The sequence below is a fragment of the Oncorhynchus nerka genome, unplaced genomic scaffold, assembly GCF_034236695.1.
Source record: "Oncorhynchus nerka isolate Pitt River unplaced genomic scaffold, Oner_Uvic_2.0 unplaced_scaffold_1781, whole genome shotgun sequence".
Classification (NCBI taxonomy): Eukaryota; Metazoa; Chordata; class Actinopteri; order Salmoniformes; family Salmonidae; genus Oncorhynchus; species Oncorhynchus nerka.
Window position 1 is genome coordinate 1 of NW_027039539.1, and position 24,393 is coordinate 24,393.

The 24,393-nt window shown below is 44.8% G+C and overlaps 1 protein-coding gene, 2 long non-coding RNA genes and 1 pseudogene across 4 annotated transcripts; 2 read left to right on the forward strand and 2 right to left on the reverse strand.

Annotated features, from left to right (window-relative positions):
• Positions 1–6,460: 6,460 nt before the first annotated feature.
• LOC135567799 (uncharacterized) lies at positions 6,461–7,793 on the reverse strand. Of its 2 annotated transcripts, none has more exons than XR_010462400.1 (3): positions 7,349–7,793; positions 6,966–7,067; positions 6,461–6,871 (listed from the first exon to the last, which is right to left on the reverse strand). It is a non-coding gene; the product is annotated as an uncharacterized LOC135567799 (long non-coding RNA). The 2 variants fall into 2 exon arrangements; XR_010462401.1 differs by lacking the exon at positions 7,349–7,793 and adding an exon at positions 7,164–7,227.
• Positions 7,794–7,936: 143 nt separating this feature from the next.
• LOC135567801 (uncharacterized) lies at positions 7,937–9,942 on the reverse strand. Its single transcript, XM_065015017.1, has 7 exons — positions 9,427–9,942; positions 9,056–9,126; positions 8,792–8,968; positions 8,640–8,701; positions 8,471–8,557; positions 8,103–8,384; positions 7,937–8,024 (listed from the first exon to the last, which is right to left on the reverse strand). The coding sequence occupies exons 1-6, from the start codon at positions 9,582–9,584 to the stop codon at positions 8,292–8,294; spliced, it is 648 nt and encodes a 215-aa protein (XP_064871089.1). The 5' UTR covers positions 9,585–9,942; the 3' UTR covers positions 7,937–8,024; positions 8,103–8,291.
• A 307-nt stretch (positions 9,943–10,249) lies between these two features.
• On the forward strand, positions 10,250–20,241 carry LOC135567803 (large ribosomal subunit protein bL12m-like; annotated as a pseudogene).
• Positions 20,242–20,257: 16 nt separating this feature from the next.
• LOC135567802 (uncharacterized) lies at positions 20,258–23,116 on the forward strand. The gene is made up of 2 exons (XR_010462402.1): positions 20,258–20,582; positions 21,361–23,116. It is a non-coding gene; the product is annotated as an uncharacterized LOC135567802 (long non-coding RNA).
• Positions 23,117–24,393: the final 1,277 nt, after the last annotated feature.

Below are 24,393 nucleotides of genomic sequence, written 5' to 3' on the forward strand. Positions count from 1 at the left end.
ACAGATGTGAGACCAGGCTGTAGAGCCAACTCAATATAGAACAAACAGATGTGAGACCAGGCTGTAGAGCCAACTCAATATAGAACAAACAGATGTGAGACCAGGCTGTAGAGCCAACTCAATATAGAACAAACAGATGTGAGACCAGGCTGTAGAGCCAACTCAATATAGAACAAACAGATCTGGGACCAGGCTGTAGAGCCAATTCAATATAGAACAAACAGATGTGAGACCAGGCTGTAGAGCCAACTCAATATAGAACAAACAGATCTGGGACCAGGCTGTAGAGCCAACTCAATATAGAACAAACAGATGTGGGATCAGGCTGTAGAGCCAACTCAATATAGAACAAACAGATGTGAGACCAGGCTGTAGAGCCAACTCAATATAGAACAAACAGATGTGGGATCAGAGCCAACTCAATATAGAACAAACAGATGTGAGACCAGGCTGTAGAGCCAACTCAATATAGAAACAAACAGATGTGGGACCAGGCTGTAGAGCCAACTCAATATAGAACAAACAGATCTGGGACCAGGCTGTAGGACTCAATATAGAACAAACTGATAGAGCCAACTCAATATAGAACAAACAGATCTGGGACCAGGCTGTAGAGCCAACTCAATATAGAACAAACAGATGTGAGACCAGGCTGTAGAGCCAACTCAATATAGAACAAACAGATGTGAGACCAGGCTGTAGAGCCAACTCAATATAGAACAAACAGATCTGGGACCAGGCTGTAGAGCCAACTCAATATAGAACAAACAGATGTGGGACCAGGCTGTAGAGCCAACTCAATATAGAACAAACAGATCTGGGACCAGGCTGTAGAGCCAACTCAATATAGAACAAACAGATGTGAGACCAGGCTGTAGAGCCAACTCAATATAGAACAAACAGATCTGGGACCAGGCTGTAGAGCCAACTCAATATAGAACAAACAGATCTGGGACCAGGCTGTAGAGCCAACTCAATATAGAACAAACAGATCTGGGACCAGGCTGTAGAGCCAACTCAATATAGAACAAACAGATGTGAGACCAGGCTGTAGAGCCAACTCAATATAGAACAAACAGATGTGGGATCAGGCTGTAGAGCCAACTCAATATAGAACAAACAGATGTGAGACCAGGCTGTAGAGCCAACTCAATATAGAACAAACAGATCTGGGACCAGGCTGTAGAGCCAACTCAATATAGAACAAACAGATGTGGGACCAGGCTGTAGAGCCAACTCAATATAGAACAAACAGATGTGAGACCAGGCTGTAGAGCCAACTCAATATAGAACAAACAGATCTGGGACCAGGCTGTAGAGCCAACTCAATATAGAACAAACAGATGTGGGACCAGGCTGTAGAGCCAACTCAATATAGAACAAACAGATGTGAGACCAGGCTGTAGAGCCAACTCAATATAGAACAAACAGATCTGGGACCAGGCTGTAGAGCCAACTCAATATAGAACAAACAGATGTGGGACCAGGCTGTAGAGCCAACTCAATATAGAACAAACAGATGTGAGACCAGGCTGTAGAGCCAACTCAATATAGAACAAACAGATGTGAGACCAGGCTGTAGAGCCAACTCAATATAGAACAAGGCTAGATGCATTGCTATGCAGTTGGCAAATGCACAAACAGATCTGGGACCAGGCTAGATGCATTGTCATTTAGGAGCAGAAAATGAAAGGGCACACATACATTTTATTTTGGATAACAGACTTTATTTACATAAATACATGTTTAAAACATGTGTCTTTAGGATGTCTGTTCAGATGCAGAAGAAGCTCTGTTTCCATGGCAACGTTTCCTGAAGACCAGGTATTTATTATACTGTTGCATCTCTATCTGGGAAATGTTGGGGAATAATCAGAATTGGTTGGTAACATAGGTAAGATGTTTTATATTCATCATATGTTTGTAAGTTACTTCTCATCAGAATGGTATTTTTGTATAATACTGTGGCGAGGTTGCAGTATCTGTTCTATGTCAAGACTAAGTTGCATGGGCCGCTGAGAGGGGAGAGGTCAAAGTGTTATCATGTGTAAACATATCTTTTGCTCCACTGTGTCTGTGTGCCAGTCACTCCCTACTTTTCCCATCGGGGAGAGGAGGATGGCAGTGTCTGGAATCATTCTATGCTCTCCGTGAGTTTGTCCAGGATTGGTTGTGTTTAGAATTGGTTGTATCTAAATGACAATTTGATATATGCCTGTTGATATGGAGGATTGGTTTATGGTTCTGGGTTTGAGTAAGGAGACAAAGCTGAATGATTTATTATGTCTATGCTGTCTGACTATGTGTGTTCTTTGCTATTAACTTCTTGCGTCGAGCCATCCCGGATCCGGGATCGTGAATACAGCCTCAAGCTCATTACCATAACGCAACGTTAACTATTCATGAAAATCGCAAATGAAATTAAATAAATATGCTAGCTCTCAAGCTTAGCCTTTTGTTAACAACACTGTCATCTCAGATTTTCAAAAATATGCTTCTCAACCATAGCAAAACAAGCATTTGTGTAACAGCATTTAGCGTTAGCCAAGCATTTAGCGTTAGCATTCAGCAGGCAACATTTTCACGAAAACCATTCAAATAAAATCATTTACCTTTGAAGAACTTCTGATGTTTTCAATGAGGAGACTCAGTTAGATAGCAAATGTTCAGTTTTTCCTGAAAGATGATTTGTTTAGGAGAAATCGCTCCATTAAGAAAAAAAATGTATCCAGGATTGTGTAAATCTATCAGCAAGCTCATTAGCATAACACAACGTTAACTATTCATGAAAATCGCAAATGAAATGAAATCAATATGCTAGCTCTCAAGCTTGAATGGAATGTTGGAGCCATAACCCCATAGGTTCCATAGACAGTATGAAATGTTGGAGCCATAACCCCATAGGTTCCATAGACCGTATGAAATGTTGGAGCCATGACCCCATAGGTTCCATAGACAGTATGACACGTTGAAGCCATAACCCCATAGGTTCCATAGACAGTATGAAATGTTGGAGCCATAACCCCATAGGTTCCATAGACAGTATGAAATGTTGGAGCCATAACCCCATAGGTTCCATAGACAGTATGACATTTTGGAGCCATAACCCCATAGGTTCCATAGACAGACAGTATGAAATGTTGGAGCCATGACCCCATATGTTCCATAGACAGTATGAAATGTTGGAGCCATAACCCCATAGGTTCCATAGACAGTATGAAATGTTGGAGCCATAACCCCATAGGTTCCATAGACAGTATGAAATGTTGGAGCCATGACCCCATAGGTTCCATAGACAGTATGAAATGTTGGAGCCCATAACCCCATAGGTTCCATAGACAGTATGAAATGTTGGAGCCATAACCCCATAGGTTCCATAGACAGTATGAAATGTTGGAGCCCATAACCCCATAGGTTCCATAGACAGTATGAAATGTTGGAGCCATAACCCCATAGGTTCCATAGACAGTATGAAATGTTGGAGCCATGACCCCATAGGTTCCATAGACAGTATGAAATGTTGGAGCCATAACCCCATAGGTTCCATAGACAGAATGGAATGTTGGAGCCATAACCCCATAGGTTCCATAGACAGTATGAAATGTTGGAGCCATAACCCCATAGGTTCCATAGACAGTATGAAATGTTGGAGCCATAACCCCATAGGTTCCATAGGCAGTATGAAATGTTGGAGCCATAACCCTATAGGTTCCATAGACAGTATGAAATGTTTGAGCCATAACCCCATAGGTTCCATAGACAGTATGAAATGTTGGAGCCATAACCCCATAGGTTCCATAGACAGTATGAAATGTTGGAGCCATGACCCCATAGGTTCCATAGACAGTATGAAATGTTGGAGCCATGACCCCATAGGTTCCATAGACAGTATGAAATGTTGGAGCCATAACCCCATAGGTTCCATAGACAGTATGAAATGTTGGAGCCATGACCCCATAGGTTCCATAGGCAGTATGAAATGTTGGAGCCATAACCCCATAGGTTCCATAGACAGTATGAAATGTTTGAGCCATAACCCCATAGGTTCCATAGACAGTATGAAATGTTGGAGCCATGACCCCATAGGTTCCATAGACAGTATGAAATGTTGGAGCCATGACCCCATAGGTTCCATAGACAGTATGAAATGTTGGAGCCATAACCCCATAGGTTCCATAGACAGTATGAAATGTTGGAGCCATAACCCCATAGGTTCCATAGACAGTATGAAATGTTGGAGCCATGACCCCATAGGTTCCATAGACAGTATGAAATGTTGGAGCCTTAACCCCATAGGTTCCATAGACAGTATGAAATGTTGGAGCCATGACCCCATAGGTTCCATAGACAGTATGAAATGTTGGAGCCATGACCCCATAGGTTCCATAGACAGTATGAAATGTTGGAGCCATAACCCCATAGGTTCCATAGACAGTATGAAATGTTGGAGCCATAACCCCATAGGTTCCATAGACAGTATGAAATGTTGGAGCCATAACCCCATAGGTTCCATAGACAGTATGAAATGTTGGAGCCATGACCCCATAGGTTCCATAGACAGTAATTACAATGTGAGCATGTTTAGTGCGTCGGGATGTAAGATTGATATGAGAAATACAAGAAAGCCTCTACCAACAACCAACGACCATACAGAATCAGAGAGGTCAGATAACAAGAGGGTTCAGAGTAATGGACTGTTGTAGTATCTACCTCTATATCATGGCATCTATATATATATATTAGACTTTATATAGTTCTAGTATCTACCTCTATATCATGGTATCTATATATATATATATATATATTAGACTTCATATAGTTCTAGTATCTAACTCTATATCATGGTATATATGTATATATATATATATTATACTTTATATAGTTCTAGTATCTACCTATATATATTAGACTTTATAGGGTTCTAGTGTCTAACTGTATATCTTGTATCTCTATTCAGTTGAAGTTTACATACACCTTAGTCAAATACATTTAAACTCCATTTTCACAATTCCTGACATTTAATCCTAGTAAAAATTCCCTTTCTTAGGTCAGTTAGGATCACCACTTTATTTTAAGAATGTGAAATGTCAGAATAATAATCAAGAGAATAATTTCTTTCATCACATTCCCAGCGAGTCAGAAGTTCACATACACTCAATTAGTATTTGGTAGCATTGCCTTTAAATTGTTTAACTTTTGTTTTGTCTTTCATACCATGTCATGTGTCTTCTCAGTCATGTTGACACTGGTCTACTACCAGGTCATGTGTCTTCTCAGTCATGTTGACACTGGTCTACTACCAGGTCATGTGTCTTCTCAGTCATGTTGACACTGGTCTACTACCAGGTCATGTGTCTTCTCAGTCATGTTGACACTGGTCTACTACCAGGGGCCTGTTGCACAAAACTAGGATAAGGGATTAAGCCAGGATATCTTGGTGATCCTGGCTCAATTGATCCGTAATCCGGTTGCACTAAAGATGGATAGGGGGCAGGAGGATATGTTATGGTATAAATTACCATGGAGATTTATTCTGTGGAGCTAGCCTGCTCCAGACCAGGCTAAATTCCAGGATCTATTTAATCTCATCCCTAATGTCAGTCAGCAGTCACCACAAATGGAAACCAATAGTTATTTCACTGCTCACTATACATTGTTATCACATATAACTAGACCCACTGTTATTTAAACGTTTGTGATCATTAATTTCAATGATTTTGGATAAAAAATGATTTTTAGATGATGTTGCTATCATTAGATAATTTAGTTTCCCATAGACTATAAGGCTATATATAAAATGATAGAATATTAGGGCCACAGAGGGGAAAAAAACACAAGTCATAATATTGTAACCAGTTGTTTTAAAGGAGGACAGTTGTTAAAATGACAGATGTGGGGCATTTCGTGAAGTTGTACTTCAGTATGGTTTCATAAACAAAGACATGCTGATGTGCCAGAATATTAAGTATCACATTGTCATAAGTATCAAAACTGTAAAAACAATATGTAGCTTTTTCTGCAGAAAGAACCAGCCTCATAAATTTATGACTTTATCCTTTTTCTTCAGTGTGGCCCTAGTACTCTGGCATATAAACAAATACACATTCCATATGAATATAAAAACACAATGTGTAACATTATGTTCCTTTATTGAATAAGGACAAAACAAAGCAGGTAAACCATCAGCTCCTTTCGAAACTGAAGTCACAGTGACTCTACAAGATGGAAAGCACAGAATCCAAGCATATTATACAAAATGATACATACACATTCAAAGGTCTGTATATAACACACCCTGCATGTCTGCACACTAAAATAAATGCAGGACAAATCCATACACATCAACTGAACAGACAAATGAATGGATGCAGTAGCCTCCCTGCAGCCTTGTATTACACACAGTATACCGCACAAACATCATAAGAGGCCAAATTCGTCAAAAACGAACCCAAAAAAACCAAATTCCTCTGCCACCGCAGGACATATTTAACCAAAATTGAAAGCACACATACTAACTAAAATAATTCAACACATATTGGTCCCTCAGCAGCCGACCACTGTCGTCATCAGGGAAGATTGCCGGATTGTCCCAGTCCATGGCTGGTGGCCCTCTCCTTCCTCAGGCAGGCCACATTGTGGAGGACAGCACAAGCCACAGTAATATCACATGCCCTAACAGGGCTGACCCTTAATTTGTGAAGGCAGTGAAAGCGTGCCTTCAGGAGGCCAAAGGTCATTTCAACTCTGGCCCTGGTCCTGGCATGGGCATGGTTGTAGGCCTGCTGTGCTTCCTGGGGGTCTGTGAAAGGTGTCAGGAGAAAAGGCTGGCAGCCATACCCCCTGTCTCCCAGCAACACACCAGAGAATTCACCTGTCAACACAAAATCTCATCATTACTACCTCATAAACACAGTGATATTCTTGACACAGCCATGATGGTTATAAATAGGGGTTGTGTGGCTTACCTTGTGATAGATTTCAGAGGCCCGAAAGATTCTGGAGTCATGGACTGAGCCAGGCCATTTTGCCACAACATTGCTGATCACACAGTCAGCATTGCAGACCATCTGAAATCATAAGATGAGGAATATTACACCAATCAATGTACATCACTGGCAATGCAGAGTGTTCGTCAATGGACAATATCAAAAAGTTATGTTCACCTGAACATTAATGCTGTGAAAGGATTTCCTATTCACAAAAATCGGCCTCATGGGCACCTGCGGGGCTTTTATCCTTATGTGTGTGCAGTCCACTGCACCAATGACATTGGGGAAACCTGTCACACAAAGTAATGAGTATCCTACTATGTGTTAACAGTTGTCCTGTAATTTGTAGATCCTCTTACCTGCAATCCTATAGAACTCCTCTTTGATGTCACTGAGTCTTCTGTGGCCAGGGAAGGAGATGAAGACATCTGCTAATGCTTTGATAGCCAGACACACACTCCTTATTGTGCGGCAAATTGTGGCCTTGTTCAGCATCCCCACTGAGTACAGGAAGGCTCCACTAGCAAAAAAGCGCAAGGCCACACAAACCATTTGCTCCACACTCAGTGCATGGCTCCGTGCAGTGCGGTGCTTAATCCTGGGACCCAGTAGTCTGCATAGATACCTGATGCCATCTGCAGAAAACCTGTATCTTTCATATAGATGGTCATCAGGGAAGGCCAGTGGGTCCAACCGGCCCTGAAGACCCTTTCTCGCCTGAAGGCTCTCCTCAGCACAAGTGCTTCTTCATCCACCACATCTCGCACGAATGGGCATGCCATTGTCAGAGCAGAAAGGAACACACAATTTTGGGCCTTCATATAGGCTAGTGGCCACACCTGGTGCTGGGGGTGGGCAAAAGAGGGCGATGCCTTATAACGATGACTTGGTTGTACTGATTGCTGGGAAAATAAAAAAACCTTAGAAAGATGCCACCGTCCTGTGTGCTCACAATAAGAGCTCATATGTCATGGCTCACTTGACTTTACGAGAATATACCTAATTTTTATTTTGAGCTGTGTCATCTTCTTGGAGCTGGGGAGGAAAGAAAAATAATGATTAATACATTTGTGTTACAGTTAGCATACAGTGTACATTGAAGGCATATCTCACCTCCCTCTCAAGTTTTTATTTCAAGGTCCAGTTTCCTAATTGTCCTCTTTTTTATTTCGGACTCCAGTGCAAGATTTTCCATCTTTTTCTTCTTGTACTGAATGTCTATGTCTGCCAGTTCTATTTGGCGCCGGAGGTGGTTGCCATACAACTTTCTGATAGCTTGTGAGCTCTGTGAACACAATACAATTAGCGCAGCTGGAATTTGGCAGGATGTGGTGTCCTTTTATTAATATGCACTATGTTGCCAGGCTGGTTTTCCCACTGTATAGCATCTGGGTCCTGTAAAAGAAATTAGATTTTTGATTTTGATGAGGACTCCTCACCATTGTAGAGTAAATAGTACTTTCACAGTCTTAACATGATACCTCATGCCTTCTGGAATCCAGAGAGATGGTCTCCTCCTCATCATTGTCTCCATCATGTGCTGTTGCTGCTGCACTGGGGCCTTCACCCTATCACATTTAATCGGATTCATATTGAAGCTAGTAGACAAGACATGCCAGGCCTACAGTATGCCTTTGATGGAGTACTCACTGGATCAGCATCGTCTGGTGCTTGTGCTGGTGGCTCTAACAGGAACACAGTGCTGCCAGGCACTGCAAGGCAATAGGTAAACCAAAGTCAGACAGTCCAAATTGATTCAATATGAATGTGGTTGTATCCCATGTAGAGATGGAAGGACATACCTTGAATGAAGCGGGTGGCATCTTGGGAGGAACCTATGCTCGTCTCTTTCCCCCCAGGGATCCCCTCTAAGACGGGCCTGCCTTTATTTAGCGCCAAGGCCATGTCCTCTGCTGGGGTAAGGTCAGCCTTTGGTGACCCACCACCCGTGCCTTGTCTGTGGGTATTCTTTTTCACTGCTAAAACAGTACAGACAATGTGTGAGCAGGCACCTTCTGGGTACAATATATGCTTGTGCTTTGTTAAATATTAGTCAGGGACCATACCATTCTGCAGAATGTTCTTGTATTTGATTTTGACCTGCTGCCATGTCCATTTTGGCCCGTTCATGTTTAATCTACACACACACACACACACACACACACACACACCACATTTAATGGAGTCACACTGCAAAAAATTACTTGGTATTTTTGTCTTGTTTTCAGTAAAAATATCAAAAAATTTATCATAGCTTTATACAGTGTGATGGAGTTACTTTACACAATTTCACTCATATCTGCAGTGCATTTCAATTAAAAATGTAACCGTTTCATAATTACAGTACAACTGCATTTTTGGAGATGTGAATTAAATATTTGAATTGTAATTGTGATGTTTCAGCGGAGCGGTGAGTGTGTAATTGTGCACTACTTACGCATTCAGGCGGTCTGCAATACTTTGCCACGCTTTTTCTCTTTGCTTTATCACTGTGGCGGTGTTGCCTTTCTTCTTAATTATATCTTTTACCTCCTCGTATGCCTCCATGAGGATTTGTGCTTCCGACGGGGAAAAGTACGCGGCTCTAGTTGCCATGGTAAATCAGTTAATCTGTGATCTGTGGCGGGGTCTATTTGAGTGAGCCGTGAGCGCGCACCTATCCAGGATTGGTTTCACCTGGTTTAATGAATCCGTGTCTGCTCATCCTGGCTTGGTCTTTGTGCAACCAATTAAGCCTGGACGCACATGTTTTGGCTTCATTGAGCTCAGCTGAGTCATTTATCCCGGATGTCTTAATTCTACTTTTGTGCAACAGGCCCCAGGTCATGTGTCTTCTCAGTCATGTTGACACTGGTCTACTACCAGGTCATGTGTCTTCTCAGTCATGTTGACACTGGTCTACTACCAGGTCATGTGTCTTCTCAGTCATGTTGACACTGGTCTACTACCAGGTCATGTGTCTTCTCAGTCATGTTGACACTGGTCTACTACCTTTGCTTTAATGTTTTGTTAGTCTGATTAATATTGTTGTTGTAGTTGTTGTTAATGGTAATCCCATGTCCACTACTACTATTATTATTGCTGTTGGTCCCACCATTTATTTATATATAAATCTATATTTTATATATGTATAAATATATAAAATATAGATTTATATTTTTTTGCATATGTATACTTTGACAATGTAAGTAATAATGAACTTGCCATGTCAATAAAGACAATTGAATTGAGAGAGAGAGAGAGAGAGTGAGGCACACACTGAGATTGACAAAAGCTACTTTGTTAATAAAGTTATTTAGTCGAACTACAACTCGTTTGTGGCGCAATGCATTGTGGGTAGGTCAGTAACAGAGAGTGGAGGACGCCATGTGCTATTGAGGGAGAAGGACCAGGACTGACAGACAACGCTGTGACTCTGTGAATTGGAAATATCTGGAGGAGATCCGGGGGCACAAATAATAAACATGTACTGCACAAGACATTGCATTCGGACCGCATTGCGAATCGCCGCAAAGACGCATCGGTAAGCGGGTGTCATAACCGGGGATCGTAGCTGCTTGTGTAAATTCTAGAACAGTGGGACACATGAGCTAGATGGTTTGCTAACGCCAAACGCGTCAAGGGCAGAGAATTGCTAGCTAATTTGCCATGCATTAACCATTTATGTGCCCCAAATAGTCGGAATCACATAGACCTATTAATATAATAACCCTGGGCTCATTCATTTGCTTTGTGAAGAACGGATTGTATGATTAGCCGGCAGCTAGCCAACCGCAATGCCACTTATTCCTCGTTAACTAACTAGTGAGGAACAATCTTGCAGCCAAATGGATTAAATCCGTCACGGGGAATGTGTTGTAAAACCAGCTAACTAACGTGTAATCTAGAGCGAGTAGGCTCAGCAGTAAATAACGTTAGCCAGTTCCATGGACCCAATGCACCCTGTTCCTTCCTTATGAGACGTGCCAGTCAAGGTCATGTGTTTCTTGTATGGCATTTGTGTTTAACTTTGACAAATGGTTGTCATATCCTGTACCTTGCTAGAGCTTCTGATTGGTGATTTGTATCGATTTTCACCATTGTGTAATGATCCTGTCAACCTTACCGTGACAGTTGTACAACTGATTCAGAGGGGTTGGGTTAAATGCGGATGACACATTTTGGTTGAATGCATTCCGTTGTGTAACTGACTAAGTATTCCCGTTCCCAACTGAACCAGGTGGAAAATTAAGAATGAGAAATAGCAGCTAACTAGCTACTGCTATATTAGTAACTGGTGGATTTGAAGAATCTTTGAGAGATCTGTGACAACATTGAATCAATCATTCCCTTAGGCCTAGAGGGTTTTACAGATGAGACTCAAAAGGCCCCTAAAGTCACATCCAGGAGCCTAAATCTAATTCATTAGTGCATAGTTGTAAATGAATTTGCACCAAAACTGTCAATTTAAACCAATAGAAACCAAACTATTTTAGGTGGACGGGTTGCACACTCTATAGAGGAAACACTGGATTGAATGTAGAGGTCGACCGATTATGATTTTTCATTGGAGGACCAAAGGAAGCTGATACCGATTAATCGGCTAATAGTGACAATTACAACATTGAATGAACACTTTTTAAAAAATGTTAACTTAATTACATAAATAAAATCAATTTAGTCTCAAATAAATAATAAACATGTTCAATTTGGTTTAAATAATGCAAAAACAAAGTGTTGGAGAAGAAAGTCAAAGTGCAATATTTGCCATGTAAAAAAGCTAAAGTTCCTTGCTCAGAACATGAGAACATATGAAAGCTGGTGGTTCCTTTTAACTTGAGTCTTCAATATTCCCAGGTAAGAAGTTTTAGGTTGTAGTTATTATAGAACTTATAGGACTATTTCCCTCTATACCATTTGTATTTCATATACCTTTGACTATTGGATGTTCTTATAGGCACTATAGTATTGCCAGTCTAATCTCGGGAGTTGATAGGCTTGAAGTCATAAACAGCTCAATGCTTTAAGCACAGCAAAGAGCTGCTGGCAAATGCAGGAAAGTGCTGTTTGAATGAATGCTTATGAGCCTGCTGCTGCCTACCATCACTCAGTCAGACTGCTCTATCAAATATCAAATCATAGACTTAATTATAATATAATAACACACAGAAATATGAGCCTTAGGTCATTAATTTGGTCAAATCTGGAAACTCCTTTAGAAAACAGAACGTTTATTCTTTCAGTGAAATACCGAACTGTTCTGGCAACGGGTGGCATCCTTAAGTGTAAATATTGCTGTTACATTGAACAACTTTCAATGTCATAATTATCTAAAATTCTGGCAAACTTTGTTGGGAAGAAATGGTCTTCACACAGTTCGCAACGAGCCAGGCGGCCCAAACTGCTGCATATACCCTGAATCTGTTGCACAGTTCCCAACGAGCCAGGCGGCCCAAACTGCTGCATATACCCTGACTCTGTTGCACAGTTCCCAACGAGCCAGGCGGCCCAAACTGCTGCATATACCCTGACTCTGTTGCACAGAACGCAAGAGAAGTGACACAATTTCCTTGAGTTAAAGAAAATTCATGTTAGCAGTCAATATTAACTAAATATGTAGGTTTAAAAATATGTACTTGTCTATTGGTTTTAAGAAAGACATTGATGTTTATGGTTAGGTACATTGGTGCATCAACAGGGCTTTTGCACTAATGCGCTTGTTAAATCATCACCTGTTTGGCGAAGTAGGCTGTGATTTAATGAAACATTAACAGGCACCACATTGATTATATGCAACGCAGGATAAGCTAGGTAAACGAGTAATATCATCAACCGTGTGGAGTTAACTATTGATTATGTTAAGATCTATGCTAGCTAGCAACTTACCTTGCATCTCAGTGCTAGAGGCGTCACTGCAGTCCCTGGTTCGAATCCAGGCTGCATCACATCCGGCCGTGATTGAGGAGTCCCATAGGGCGGCGTCGTCCGAGTTTGTGAATAAGAATGTGTTCTTAACTGACCTGCCTAGTTAAATAAAGGTTCAATTAAATAATACATTAACTGTGTGATTTGTTTCCCCAGGCAGGAGCTCCAGACACCAACGTCATGTGCCCTCCGAACACTCGGGACCAGCCCAGCCAGCCTTTCTGCTGTCATCGCCGCCCCCTCTGGATGGAGCCCCAAACAGTACCCCCAAAATCACCCAGCTGGTACACGACATCACCAGCCTCACCTTGTTAGAGGTGTCAGACCTCAATGAGCTCCTCAAGGTATGGAACTGGAGCATGTAGACTGTGTAGATTAACATAAGGAGACGTGGGCATCGGAGTCATTTAGCAGACGCTCGTATCCAGTGCCACACAGTCAATGCCATAAATTATAGCACATTGTCCTATATACATAGTTCTAGTATCTACCTCTATACCATGGTATCTATATATAAACTGCTCAAAAAAATAAAGGGAACACTTAAACAACACAATGTAACTCCCAAGTCAATCACACTTCTGTGAAATCAAACTGTCCACTTAGGAAGCAACACTGATGGACAATACATTTCACATGCTGTTGTGTAAATGGAATAGACAACAGGTGGAAATTATAGGCAATTAGCAAGACACCCCCAATAAAAGGAGTGGTTCTGCAGGTGGTGACTACAGACCACTTCTCAGTTCCTATGCTTCCTGGCTGATGTTTTGGTCACTTTTGAATGCTAGCGGTGCTTTCACTCTAGTGGTAGCATGAGACGGAGTCTACAACCCACACAAGTGGCTCAGGTAGTGCAGCTCATCCAGGATGGGACATCAATGCGAGCTGTGGCAAGAAGGTTTGCTGTGTCTGTCAGCGTAGTGTCCAGAGCATGGAGGCGCTACCAGGAGACAGGCCAGTACATCAGGAGACGTAGAGGAGGCCGTAGGAGGGCAACAACCCAGCAGCAGGACCGCTACCTCCGCCTTTGTGCAGGAGGAGCAGGAGGAGTACTGCCAGAGCCCTGCAAAATGACCTCCAGCAGGCCACAAATCTGCACACGTCTGCTCAAACGGTCAGAAACAGACTCCATGAGGGTGGTATGAGGGCCCGACGTCCACATGTGGGGGTTGTGCTTACAGCCCAACACCGTGCAGGACGTTTGGCATTTGCCAGAAAACACCAAGATTGGCAAATTCGCCACTGGCGCCCTGTGCTCTTCACAGATGAAAGCAGGTTCACACTGAGCACATGTGACAGACGTGACAGAGTGGAGACGCCGTGGAGAACGTTCTGCTGCCTGCAACATCCTCCAGCATGACCGGTTTGGCGGTGGGTCAGTCATGGTGTGGGGTGGCATTTCTTTGGGGGGCCGCACAGCCTTCCATGTGCTCGCCAGAGGCAGCCTGACTGCCATTAGGTACCGAGATGAGATCCTCAGACCCCTTGTGAGACCATATGCTGGTGCGGTTGGCCCTGGGTTCCTCCTAATGCAAGACAATGCTAGACCTCATGTGGCTGACGTGTGTCAGCAGTTCCTGCAAGAGGAAGGCATTGATGCTATGGACTGGCCCGCCCGTTCCCCAGACCTGAATCCAATTGAGCACATCTGGGACATCATGTCTCGCTCCATCCACCAACGCCACGTTGCACCACAGACTGTCCAGGATTTGGCGGATGCTTTAGTCCAGGTCTGGGAGGAAATCCTCAGGAGACCATCCGCCACCTCATCAGGAGCATGCCCAGGCGTTGTAGGGGGAGGTCATACAGGCACGTGGAGGCCACACACACTACTGAGCCTCATTTTGACTTGTTTTAAGGACATTACATCAAAGTTGGATCAGCCTGTAGTGTGGTTTTCCACTTTAATTTTGAGTGTGACTCCAAATCCAGACCTCCATGGGTTGATCAATTTGATTTCCATTGATACATTTTGTGTGATTTTGTTGTCAGCACATTCAACTATGTAAAGAAAAAAGTATTTAGTAAGAATATTTCATTCATTCAGATCTAGGATGTGTTATTTTAGTGTTCCCTTTATTTTTTTGAGCAGTGTATATATTATTCCACAGAGTTAATGTATTTTTATAATTGAACCTTTATTTAACAAGGCAGGTCAGTTAAGAACACATTCTTATTTACAATGACGGCCTAGGAACAGTGGGTTAACTGCCTGTTCAGGGGCAGAACGACAGATTTTTACCTTGTCAGCTCGGGATTCAAACTTGCAACCTTTTGGTTACAGGTCTAACACACTAACCACTAGACTACCTGCCGCCTCTACACTCTAACCACTAGACTACCTGCCGCCCCTACACTCTAACCACTAGGATACCTGCCGCCCCTACACTCTAACCACTAGTCTACCTGCCGCCCCTACACTCTAACCACTAGACTACCTGCCGCCCCTACACTCTAACCACTAGGCTACCTGCCACCCTACACTCTAACCACTAGACTACCTGCCACCCCTACACTCTAACCACTAGACTACCTGCCGCCCTACACTCTAACCACTAGACTACCTACCGCCCCTACACTCTAACCACTAGGCTACCTGCCGCCCTACACTCTAACCACTAGGCTACCTGCCGCCCCTACACTCTAACCACTAGGCTACCTGCCGCCCCTACACTCTAACCACTAGGCTACCTGCCGCCCCCTACACTCTAACCACTAGGCTACCTGCCGCCCCTACACTCTAACCACTAGGCTACCTGCCGCCCTACACTCTAACCACTAGGCTACCTGCCGCCCTACACTCTAACCACTAGGCTACCTGCCGCCCCTACACTCTAACCACTAGACTACCTGCCACCCCTACACTCTCACCACTAGACTACCTGCCGCCCCTACACTCTAACCACTAGGCTACCCGCCGCCCCTCCACTCTAACCACTAGACTATCTGCCGCCCTACACTCTAACCACTAGGCTACCCGCCGCCCCTACATTCTAACCACTAGACTACCTGCTTCCCCTACACTCTAACCACTAGACTACCTGCCTCCCCTACACTCTAACCACTAGACTACCTGCCACCCCTACACTCTAACCACTAGACTACCTGCCGCCCCTACACTCTAACCACTAGACTACCTGCCGCCCCTACCCTCTAACCACTAGACTACCTGCCGCCCCTACACTCTAACCACTAGACTACCTGCCTCCCCTACACTCTAACCACTAGACTACCTGCCGCCCCTACACTCTAACCACTAGGCTACCTGCCGCCCCTACACTCTAACCACTAGACTACCCTGCCGTCCCTACACTCTAACCACTAGACTACCTGCCTCCCTACACTCTAACCACTAGGCTACCTGCCTCCCCTACACTCTAACCACTAGACTACCTGCCTCCCCTACACTCTAACCACTAGACTACCTGCCGCCCCTACACTCTAACCACTAGACTACCTGCTGCCTCTACAATCTAACCACTAGACTACCTGCTGCTTATATGTACTGGTACCCCGTGTATAAAGCCATGTTATCATTGACTCAGTACTGGTACCCGTGTATAAAGCCATGTTATCATTGACTCAGTACTGGTACCCCGTGTATAAAGCCATGTTATCATTGACTCAGTACTGGTACCCTGTGTATAAAGCCATGTTATCATTGACTCAGTACTGGTACCCTGTGTATAAAGCCATGTTATCATTGACTCAGTACTGGTACCCTGTGTATAAAGCCATGTTATCATTGACTCAGTACTGGTACCCTGTGTATAAAGCCATGTTATTATTGACTCAGTACTGGTACCCCGTGTATAAAGCCATGTTATCATTGACTCAGTACTGGTACCCCGTGTATAAAGCCATGTTATCATTGACTCAGTACTGGTACCCTGTGTATAAAGCCATGTTATTATTGACTCAGTACTGGTACCCCGTGTATAAAGCCATGTTATCATTGACTCAGTACTGGTACCCTGTGTATAAAGCCATGTTATCATTGACTCAGTACTGGTACCCTGTGTATAAAGCCATGTTATTATTGACTCAGTACTGGTACCCCGTGTATAAAGCCATGCTATCATTGACTCAGTACTGGTACCCTGTGTATAAAGCCATGTTATTATTGACTCAGTACTGGTACCCTGTGTATAAAGCCATGTTATCATTGACTCAGTACTGGTACCCTGTGTATAAAGCCATGTTATTATTGACTCAGTACTGGTACCCCGTGTATAAAGCCATGTTATCATTGACTCAGTACTGGTACCCTGTGTATAAAGCCATGTTATTATTGACTCAGTACTGGTACCCTGTGTATAAAGCCATGTTATCATTGACTCAGTACTGGTACCCTGTGTATAAAGCCGTGTTATCATTGACTCAGTACTGGTACCCCGTGTATAAAGCCATGTTATTATTGACTCAGTACTGGTACCCCGTGTATAAAGCCATGTTATCATTGACTCAGTACTGGTACCCTGTGTATAAAGCCATGTTATCATTGACTCAGTACTGGTACCCTGTGTATAAAGCCATGTTATTATTGACTCAGTACTGGTACCCGATGTATAAAGCCATGTTATCATTGACTCAGTACTGGTTCCCTGTGTATAAAGCCATGTTATTATTGACTCAGTACTGGTACCCTGTGTATAAAGCCATGTTATTATTGACTCAGTACTGGTACCCCGTGTATAAAGCCATGTTATTATTGACTCAGTACTGGTACCCTGTGTATAAAGCCATGTTATTATTGACTCAGTACTGGTACCCTGTGTATAAAGCCATGTTATCATTGACTCAGTACTGGTACCCTGTGTATAAAGCCATGTTATCATTGACTCAGTACTGGTACCCTGTGTATAAAGCCATGTTATCATTGACTCAGTACTGGTACCCGTGTATAAAGCCATGTTATCATTGACTCAGTACTGGTACCCTGTGTATAAAGCCATGTTATCATTGACTCAGTACTGGTACCCTGTGTATAAAGCCATGTTATCATTGACTCAGTACTGGTACCCTGTGTATAAAGCCATGTTATCGTTACTCATTGTGTATTTATTATTACTTGTTTTACTTTATTATTTCCATTCTCTTTCTCTCTGTATTGCTGGGAAGGTCTAAGTCAGCATTTCACTGTTGGTCTACACCTGTTGTTAACGAGGCATGTGATGAGTAACATTTTGATCTGCTCAATGACTTCTCCAATAAAGTATGTTTTAATTTGTTTGTCCCAGAAAACCCTGAATATCCAGGATGTTGGGATGATGCCAATGGGAGCCATGACTGCAGCAGCAACACCTGCAGCTCTGGTAAGACAGGGATTGTTTTAGTGTGTTTGTGTTTTATTCAATACGTTTATCAAGCTTCTTTACCTGTGTTGGTTAGCCCGCCCTTACACGATGCCCCGTGGTTACCCCTTACCACGATGCCCGTGGTTACCCCTTACACGATGCCCGTGGTTACCCCTTACACGATGCCCGTGGTTACCCCTTACACGATGCCCGTGGTTACCCCTTACACGATGCCCGTGGTTACCCCTTACACGATGCCCGTGGTTACCCCTTACACGATGCCCGTGGTTACCCCTTACACGATGCCCGTGGTTACCCCTTACACGATGCCCGTGGTTACCCTCACACGATGCCCGTGGTTACCCCTTACCTTTACGATGCCCGTGGTTACCCCTTACACGATGCCCGTGGTTACCCCTTACACGATGCCCGTGGTTACCCCTTACACGATGCCCCGTGGTTACCCCTTACTCCTTACACGATGCCCGTGGTTACCCCTTACACGATGCCCGTGGTTACCCTTACACGATGCCCCGTGGTTACCCCTTACACGATGCCCCGTGGTTACCCCTTACACGATCCCCCGTGGTTACCCCTTACACGATGCCCGTGGTTACCCCTACACGATGCCCCGTGGTTACCCCTTACACGATGCCCCGTGGTCACCCCTTACACGATGCCCCGTGGTCACCCCTTACACGACGCCCCGTGGTTACCCCTTACACGGTGCTCCGTGGTCACCCCTTACACGGTGCCCCGTGGTCACCCCTTACACGACGCCCCGTGGTCACCCCTCACACGACGCCCCGTGGTCACCCCTCACACGACGCCCCGTGGTCACCCCTCACACGACGCCCCGTGGTCACCCCTCACACGACGCCCCGTGGTCACCCCTCACACGACGCCCCGTGGTCACCCCGTGGTTACCCCTTACACGGTGCCCCGTGGTTACCCCTTACACGGCGCCCGTGGTTACCCTTACACGGTGCCCGTGGTTACCTACACGGCGCCCGTGGTTACCCCTCGTACACGGCGCCCGTGGTTACGACCCCTTACTCCTCACACGACGCCCCGTGGTTACCCCTTACACGACGCCCCGTGGTTACCCCTTACACGACGCCCGTGGTTACCCCTTACACGCGCCCCGTGGTTACCCCTTACACGGCGCCCCGTGGTTACCCCTTACACGACGCCCCGTGGTTACCCCTTACACGACGCCCCGTGGTTACCCCTTACACGACGCCCCGTGGTTACCCCTTACACGACGCCCCGTGGTTACCCCTTACACGACGCCCGTGGTTACCCTCACACGACGCCCCGTGGTTACCCCTCACACGACGCCCGTGGTTACCCCTCACACGACGCCCCGTGGTTACCCCTCACACGACGCCCCGTGGTTACCCCTACCCCTCACACGACGCCCCGTGGTTACCCCTCACACGACGCCCGTGGTTACCCCTCACGACGCCCCGTGGTTACCCCTCACACGACGCCCCGTGGTTACCCCTCACACGACGCCCCGTGGTTCCCCCTCACACGACGCCCCGTGGTTCCCCCTCACACGACGCCCCGTGGTTCCCCCTCACACGACGCCCCGTGGTTCCCCCTCACACGACGCCCCGTGGTTCCCCCTCACACGACGCCCGTGGTTCCCCCTCACACGACGCCCGTGGTTCCCCCTCACGACGCCCCGTGGTCACCCCGTGGTTACCCCTTACACGGTGCCCCGTGGTCACCCCTTACCCCACATGACTTGACCTAGGAGGGACCCCTGCAGAGCTCATTGGCCTTCTATCTATAAAGGCTTTAACCTCGTTTAGTTTAAGCCTCTTTACTGCAATGCAATCGTTGTGCCTGACTGTACACATCAACATGTCATGTAGTGTCCTCAGGGCATAGATGCAGCATGTTTTAACCTTGCATTGTATTCATTCTGCTCCTACAGGCAGTGGAAGAGGACGCGGCACCTGTCAAGAAAGAAGACACACTTCACAGTAAAACTGACAGAACTGAAGGCAGCAGAGAAAGTGAAACTCATAAAGAAGTGAAGAACTGCATCAAGGCTTGAACCTGGTGCAGGTCAGATGGTCTGTTTGTCTCTGTGTGATGTCACAGCCATCCAAGGCTTGAACCTGGTGCAGGTCAGATGGTCTGTTGGTCTCTGTGTGATGTCACAGCCATCCAAGGCTTGAACCTGGTGCAGGTCAGATGGTCTGTTTGTCTCTGTGTGATGTCACAGCCATCCAAGGCTTGAACCTGGTGCAGGTCAGATGGTCTGTTGGTCTCTGTGTGATGTCACAGCCATCCAAGGCTTGAACCTGGTGCAGGTCAGATGGTCTGTTGGTCTCTGTGTGATGTCACAGCCATCCAAGGCTTGAACCTGGTGCAGGTCAGATGGTCTGTTTGTCTCTGTGTGATGTAACAGCCAGACGAGGATTCTTCAGATCTTTCCTGTCTCTAATCATTTGTCCTTTCCATCTCTGACCACACATTTACCAGTGTCCATGCTTAAAGGACACGCAGTCAAATCAGTCTGAGACCTAGGATAGCTCTGGGTTGGAGACCTTTCACTCTGTGGTACTGCTCTCTATGTATATAGTAGGTTAAGAAGTTGGAGACCTTTGTTCTCTCTTTACAATCCTCCTGTTTCTTACTCTGAAAGATATACAATCATGTCTGTCTAGGAGGTTGCTTTGTGTTAATGTTACTATAGATCCTCTGTCCTCTACCAGGCTAAGAAGTTGGTTGCTTTGTGTTAATGTTACTGTAGATCACTGTTCTCCTCTGTCCTCTACCAGGCTAAGAAGTTGGTTGCTTTGTGTTATTGTTACTGTAGATCACTGATCTCCTCTGTCCTCTTCCAGGCTAAGAAGTTGGTTGCTTTGTGTTAATGTTACTGTAGATCACTGATCTCTTCTGTCCTCTACCAGGCTAAGAAGTTGGTTGCTTTGTGTTAATGTTACTATAGATCCTCTGTCCTCTACCAGGCTAAGAAGTTGGTTGCTTTGTGTTAATGTTACTATAGATCCTCTGTCCTCTACCAGGCTAAGAAGTTGGTTGCTTTGTGTTAATGTTACTATAGATCCTCTGTCCTCTACCAGGCTAAGAAGTTGGTTGCTTTGTGTTATTGTTACTGTAGATCACTGATCTCCTCTCTCCTCTACCAGGCTAAGAAGTTGGTAGAGTCCCTCCCCCAGGAGATCAGAGCCAATGTGTCCAAAGAGGAGGCGGAGAAGCTGAAGACAGCCCTGGAGACAGCAGGAGGCACTGTGGTGCTGGAGTAGACCGTCCCTCCTCTCTCCCTGCCTCCACCCGACTGACCCCATCCACCATCTGGCTGCTGTTACTCCTGTCTTCTATATTTCTGTTGTATACAGCAGGAAAAGAACAAAGGAACCAATGCCTTGGAAAAGGAAACTAAAATCTAGCCTTTTTGACAACGTTGCTGTACTAGCTACCAACTGGATGGTGTGGGGCGGGAGAAACTAACTCAGACTGAACTCCTCAGGCTCAGAGCCTGAACACACCCGCCCACCGCCCGTCAGTTCCCTCGCCCATTTGTCTTGTTCGTCTGTCTTGCTCTGTCCCGATTCTCCACCCTTCTCCCGAAGTGTGCACTTCTCTTGGGTTCTTTCTCACGTTGATTTAACAACGGTGGAAACTCAAAACTCCCTCAAGCCAATGTTTACATCAGCCCCATGTTTAAAAGTCCACGACTGGGAATATGAGGGTACAGTACAGGAGAGGGGTGGATAATGGGTACTTTTGCCCATCTATCAGTCTGGTTCTTTTGCCCATTGGTCTGCATTCAAGCTGGACTTGGTCTCCTGTCTGTATTCGTCTGGGGGTGAGTTTCCCTGAAAGCCTCGTAACTAACGTAACTAACGTGGCATGTTATTTCTCCTGACAACCCAGCCTCCACAGACCATTGAAATATCTACGTTTGACTGTCTGTATTCTCCAGAGGAGGCTGGTGGGAGGAGCTATAGGAGGACAGGCTCATTGTAATGGCTGAATGGAATTATGGAATGGAGTCGAACAGGTGGTTTCCATTTGATTCCATTAATTCCATGTCAGCCATTACAATAAGCCTGTCCTCCTATAGCTCCTCCAACCAGCCTCCGCTGGTATTTTATGTGCGTTAATGAACCAAATTCGTCAAATGGACATTTTGCTGGTTGTTCTATGAGTGGGTCATCAAGAGGACTGAGGTACCACGTTGGCAACCAAGCTTTTTTAGAAACCCTCCCCCTGACTGGTAACAGACTGCCGTGTTCTCTAGAACCAGGAGAACGGAGCTGTGTCCTCATTACGGGTTGGAACCGGAACAGAACTGAAAAGCCGGAAAATAATGTCATTTTTCAAGTAGCAGAAACGGAACCTGGAACGAAAGTGATCCATACTGTTCCGGAACAGAACCATTATTTTAAAAGCATGGGAACCGGTTAATAGCGTTCTTTTACATTCCAGGCGTTGTTTCTACTCTCGCAAAAAACGCAACAAAGTGCCAAGGCAAAGCCCTCACTCTGTCACTCAGAAACGTATTCCAGTATCTGCCTGCAAGCTGAAAGTCTTTACCAGTGTGTGTGTATGTTTAGGCTACACCCCCCCCCCCTCTATCCGCACTGATTGGTGAAGTCATTTAATTAGCTAAATGTGAAGGGGGGGGGGGGGTGATTTTAAAGGTTAAAAAAGGAATAGAAAGGAACGCTATAAACCGGTACTTTTGTTTGGTTTGAACCGGTTCAGAACTTTCTTTTGTTGGTCGGAACAGTGGAATGTAACAGTTACATTTGTATTTTCCTGTTCAGAACGAAACGATTGGAAAAATACATATTGGTTCAAACCCCTGGTCTTTATACTGTATGGCTGATATAGGATCAATGATGAAGTGATTAAAATAAATAAAAAATACAAGTTACATTTCTTTGGTTGGTTGAATATAATCTTACATTGGATCACATTTTGACAGATTAGATTGTGCTGTAAAGAATATGAACGATTATTAAATCGTACCTATGTGAAATGTATTCATAATGATGTGATAAAATATAAATATGTAATGTAAAGCTATGTTTGGTGTTCAACATCTATATTTTGAATTCATTAGAATTTGAAACAAAGTGCATTTTAATATGTAAAAGAGCCACTAGGGGGCAGAAGAGAGCTGTGCTGATTCTCCCAGACCAGGAAAACTGGCAGCCCCGCCTGATTCTGTCGGCCCATGGATCAATCCCTCCCCCAAAAGGTAAATCCTAAGGCGTCTCAACTTACTGTTGAGACTTATAATAGTAGAAAACGCCAAGGTGCAATTTAGAAACGTGGTTTTACATCAGCAGCTTTTCTCTTTATGTCGGCCACTGACAGTCACTCAATTAGCCATGTCAACTAAACATTTAGATTGGTAAATTAGTCTAGAGGCCAGCTAGCAATCATGGTCAAATCATGGGGCGGCAGCGTAGCCTAGTGGGTAGAGTGTTGGACTAGAAACCGAAAGGTTGCAAGTTCAAATCCCCAAGCTGACAAGATACGAATCTGTCGTTCTGCAAGTTAACACACCTTGGCCGTCATTGAAAATAAGAATTTGTTCTTAACTGACTTGCCTAGTTAAATAAAGGTAAAATAAAATGATAAATTACCACCTAGGGACGGCAAACATTTCTCTGCACCCTAAAGCAAAATGTGTAGAACTGAGCTTTTAAAACAGCACATTTTTCTCTGCAGCTTGGGTTGTGTTGACCATATTACCACCACACCAGCAGTCACGAGTCAACGAGACCAACGTGACTATGTGAGTCACAGTAATCTCCTCTTGGGCTGTGGGTTGTGTTGACCATATTACCACCACACCAGCAGTCACGAGACCAACGTGACTATGTGAGTCACAGTAATCTCCTCTTGGGCTGTGGGTTGTGTTGACCATATTACCACCACACCAGCAGTCACGAGTCAACGAGACCAACGTGACTATGTGAGTCACAGTAATCTCCTCTTGGGCTGTGGGTTGTGTTGACCATATTACCACCACACCAGCAGTCACGAGACCAACGTGACTATGTGAGTCACAGTAATCTCCTCTTGGGCTGTGGGTTGTGTTGACCATATTACCACCACACCAGCAGTCACGAGTCAACGAGACCAACGTGACCATGGTCCTTGGGCTGTGGGTTGTGTTGACCATATTACCGCCACACCAGCAG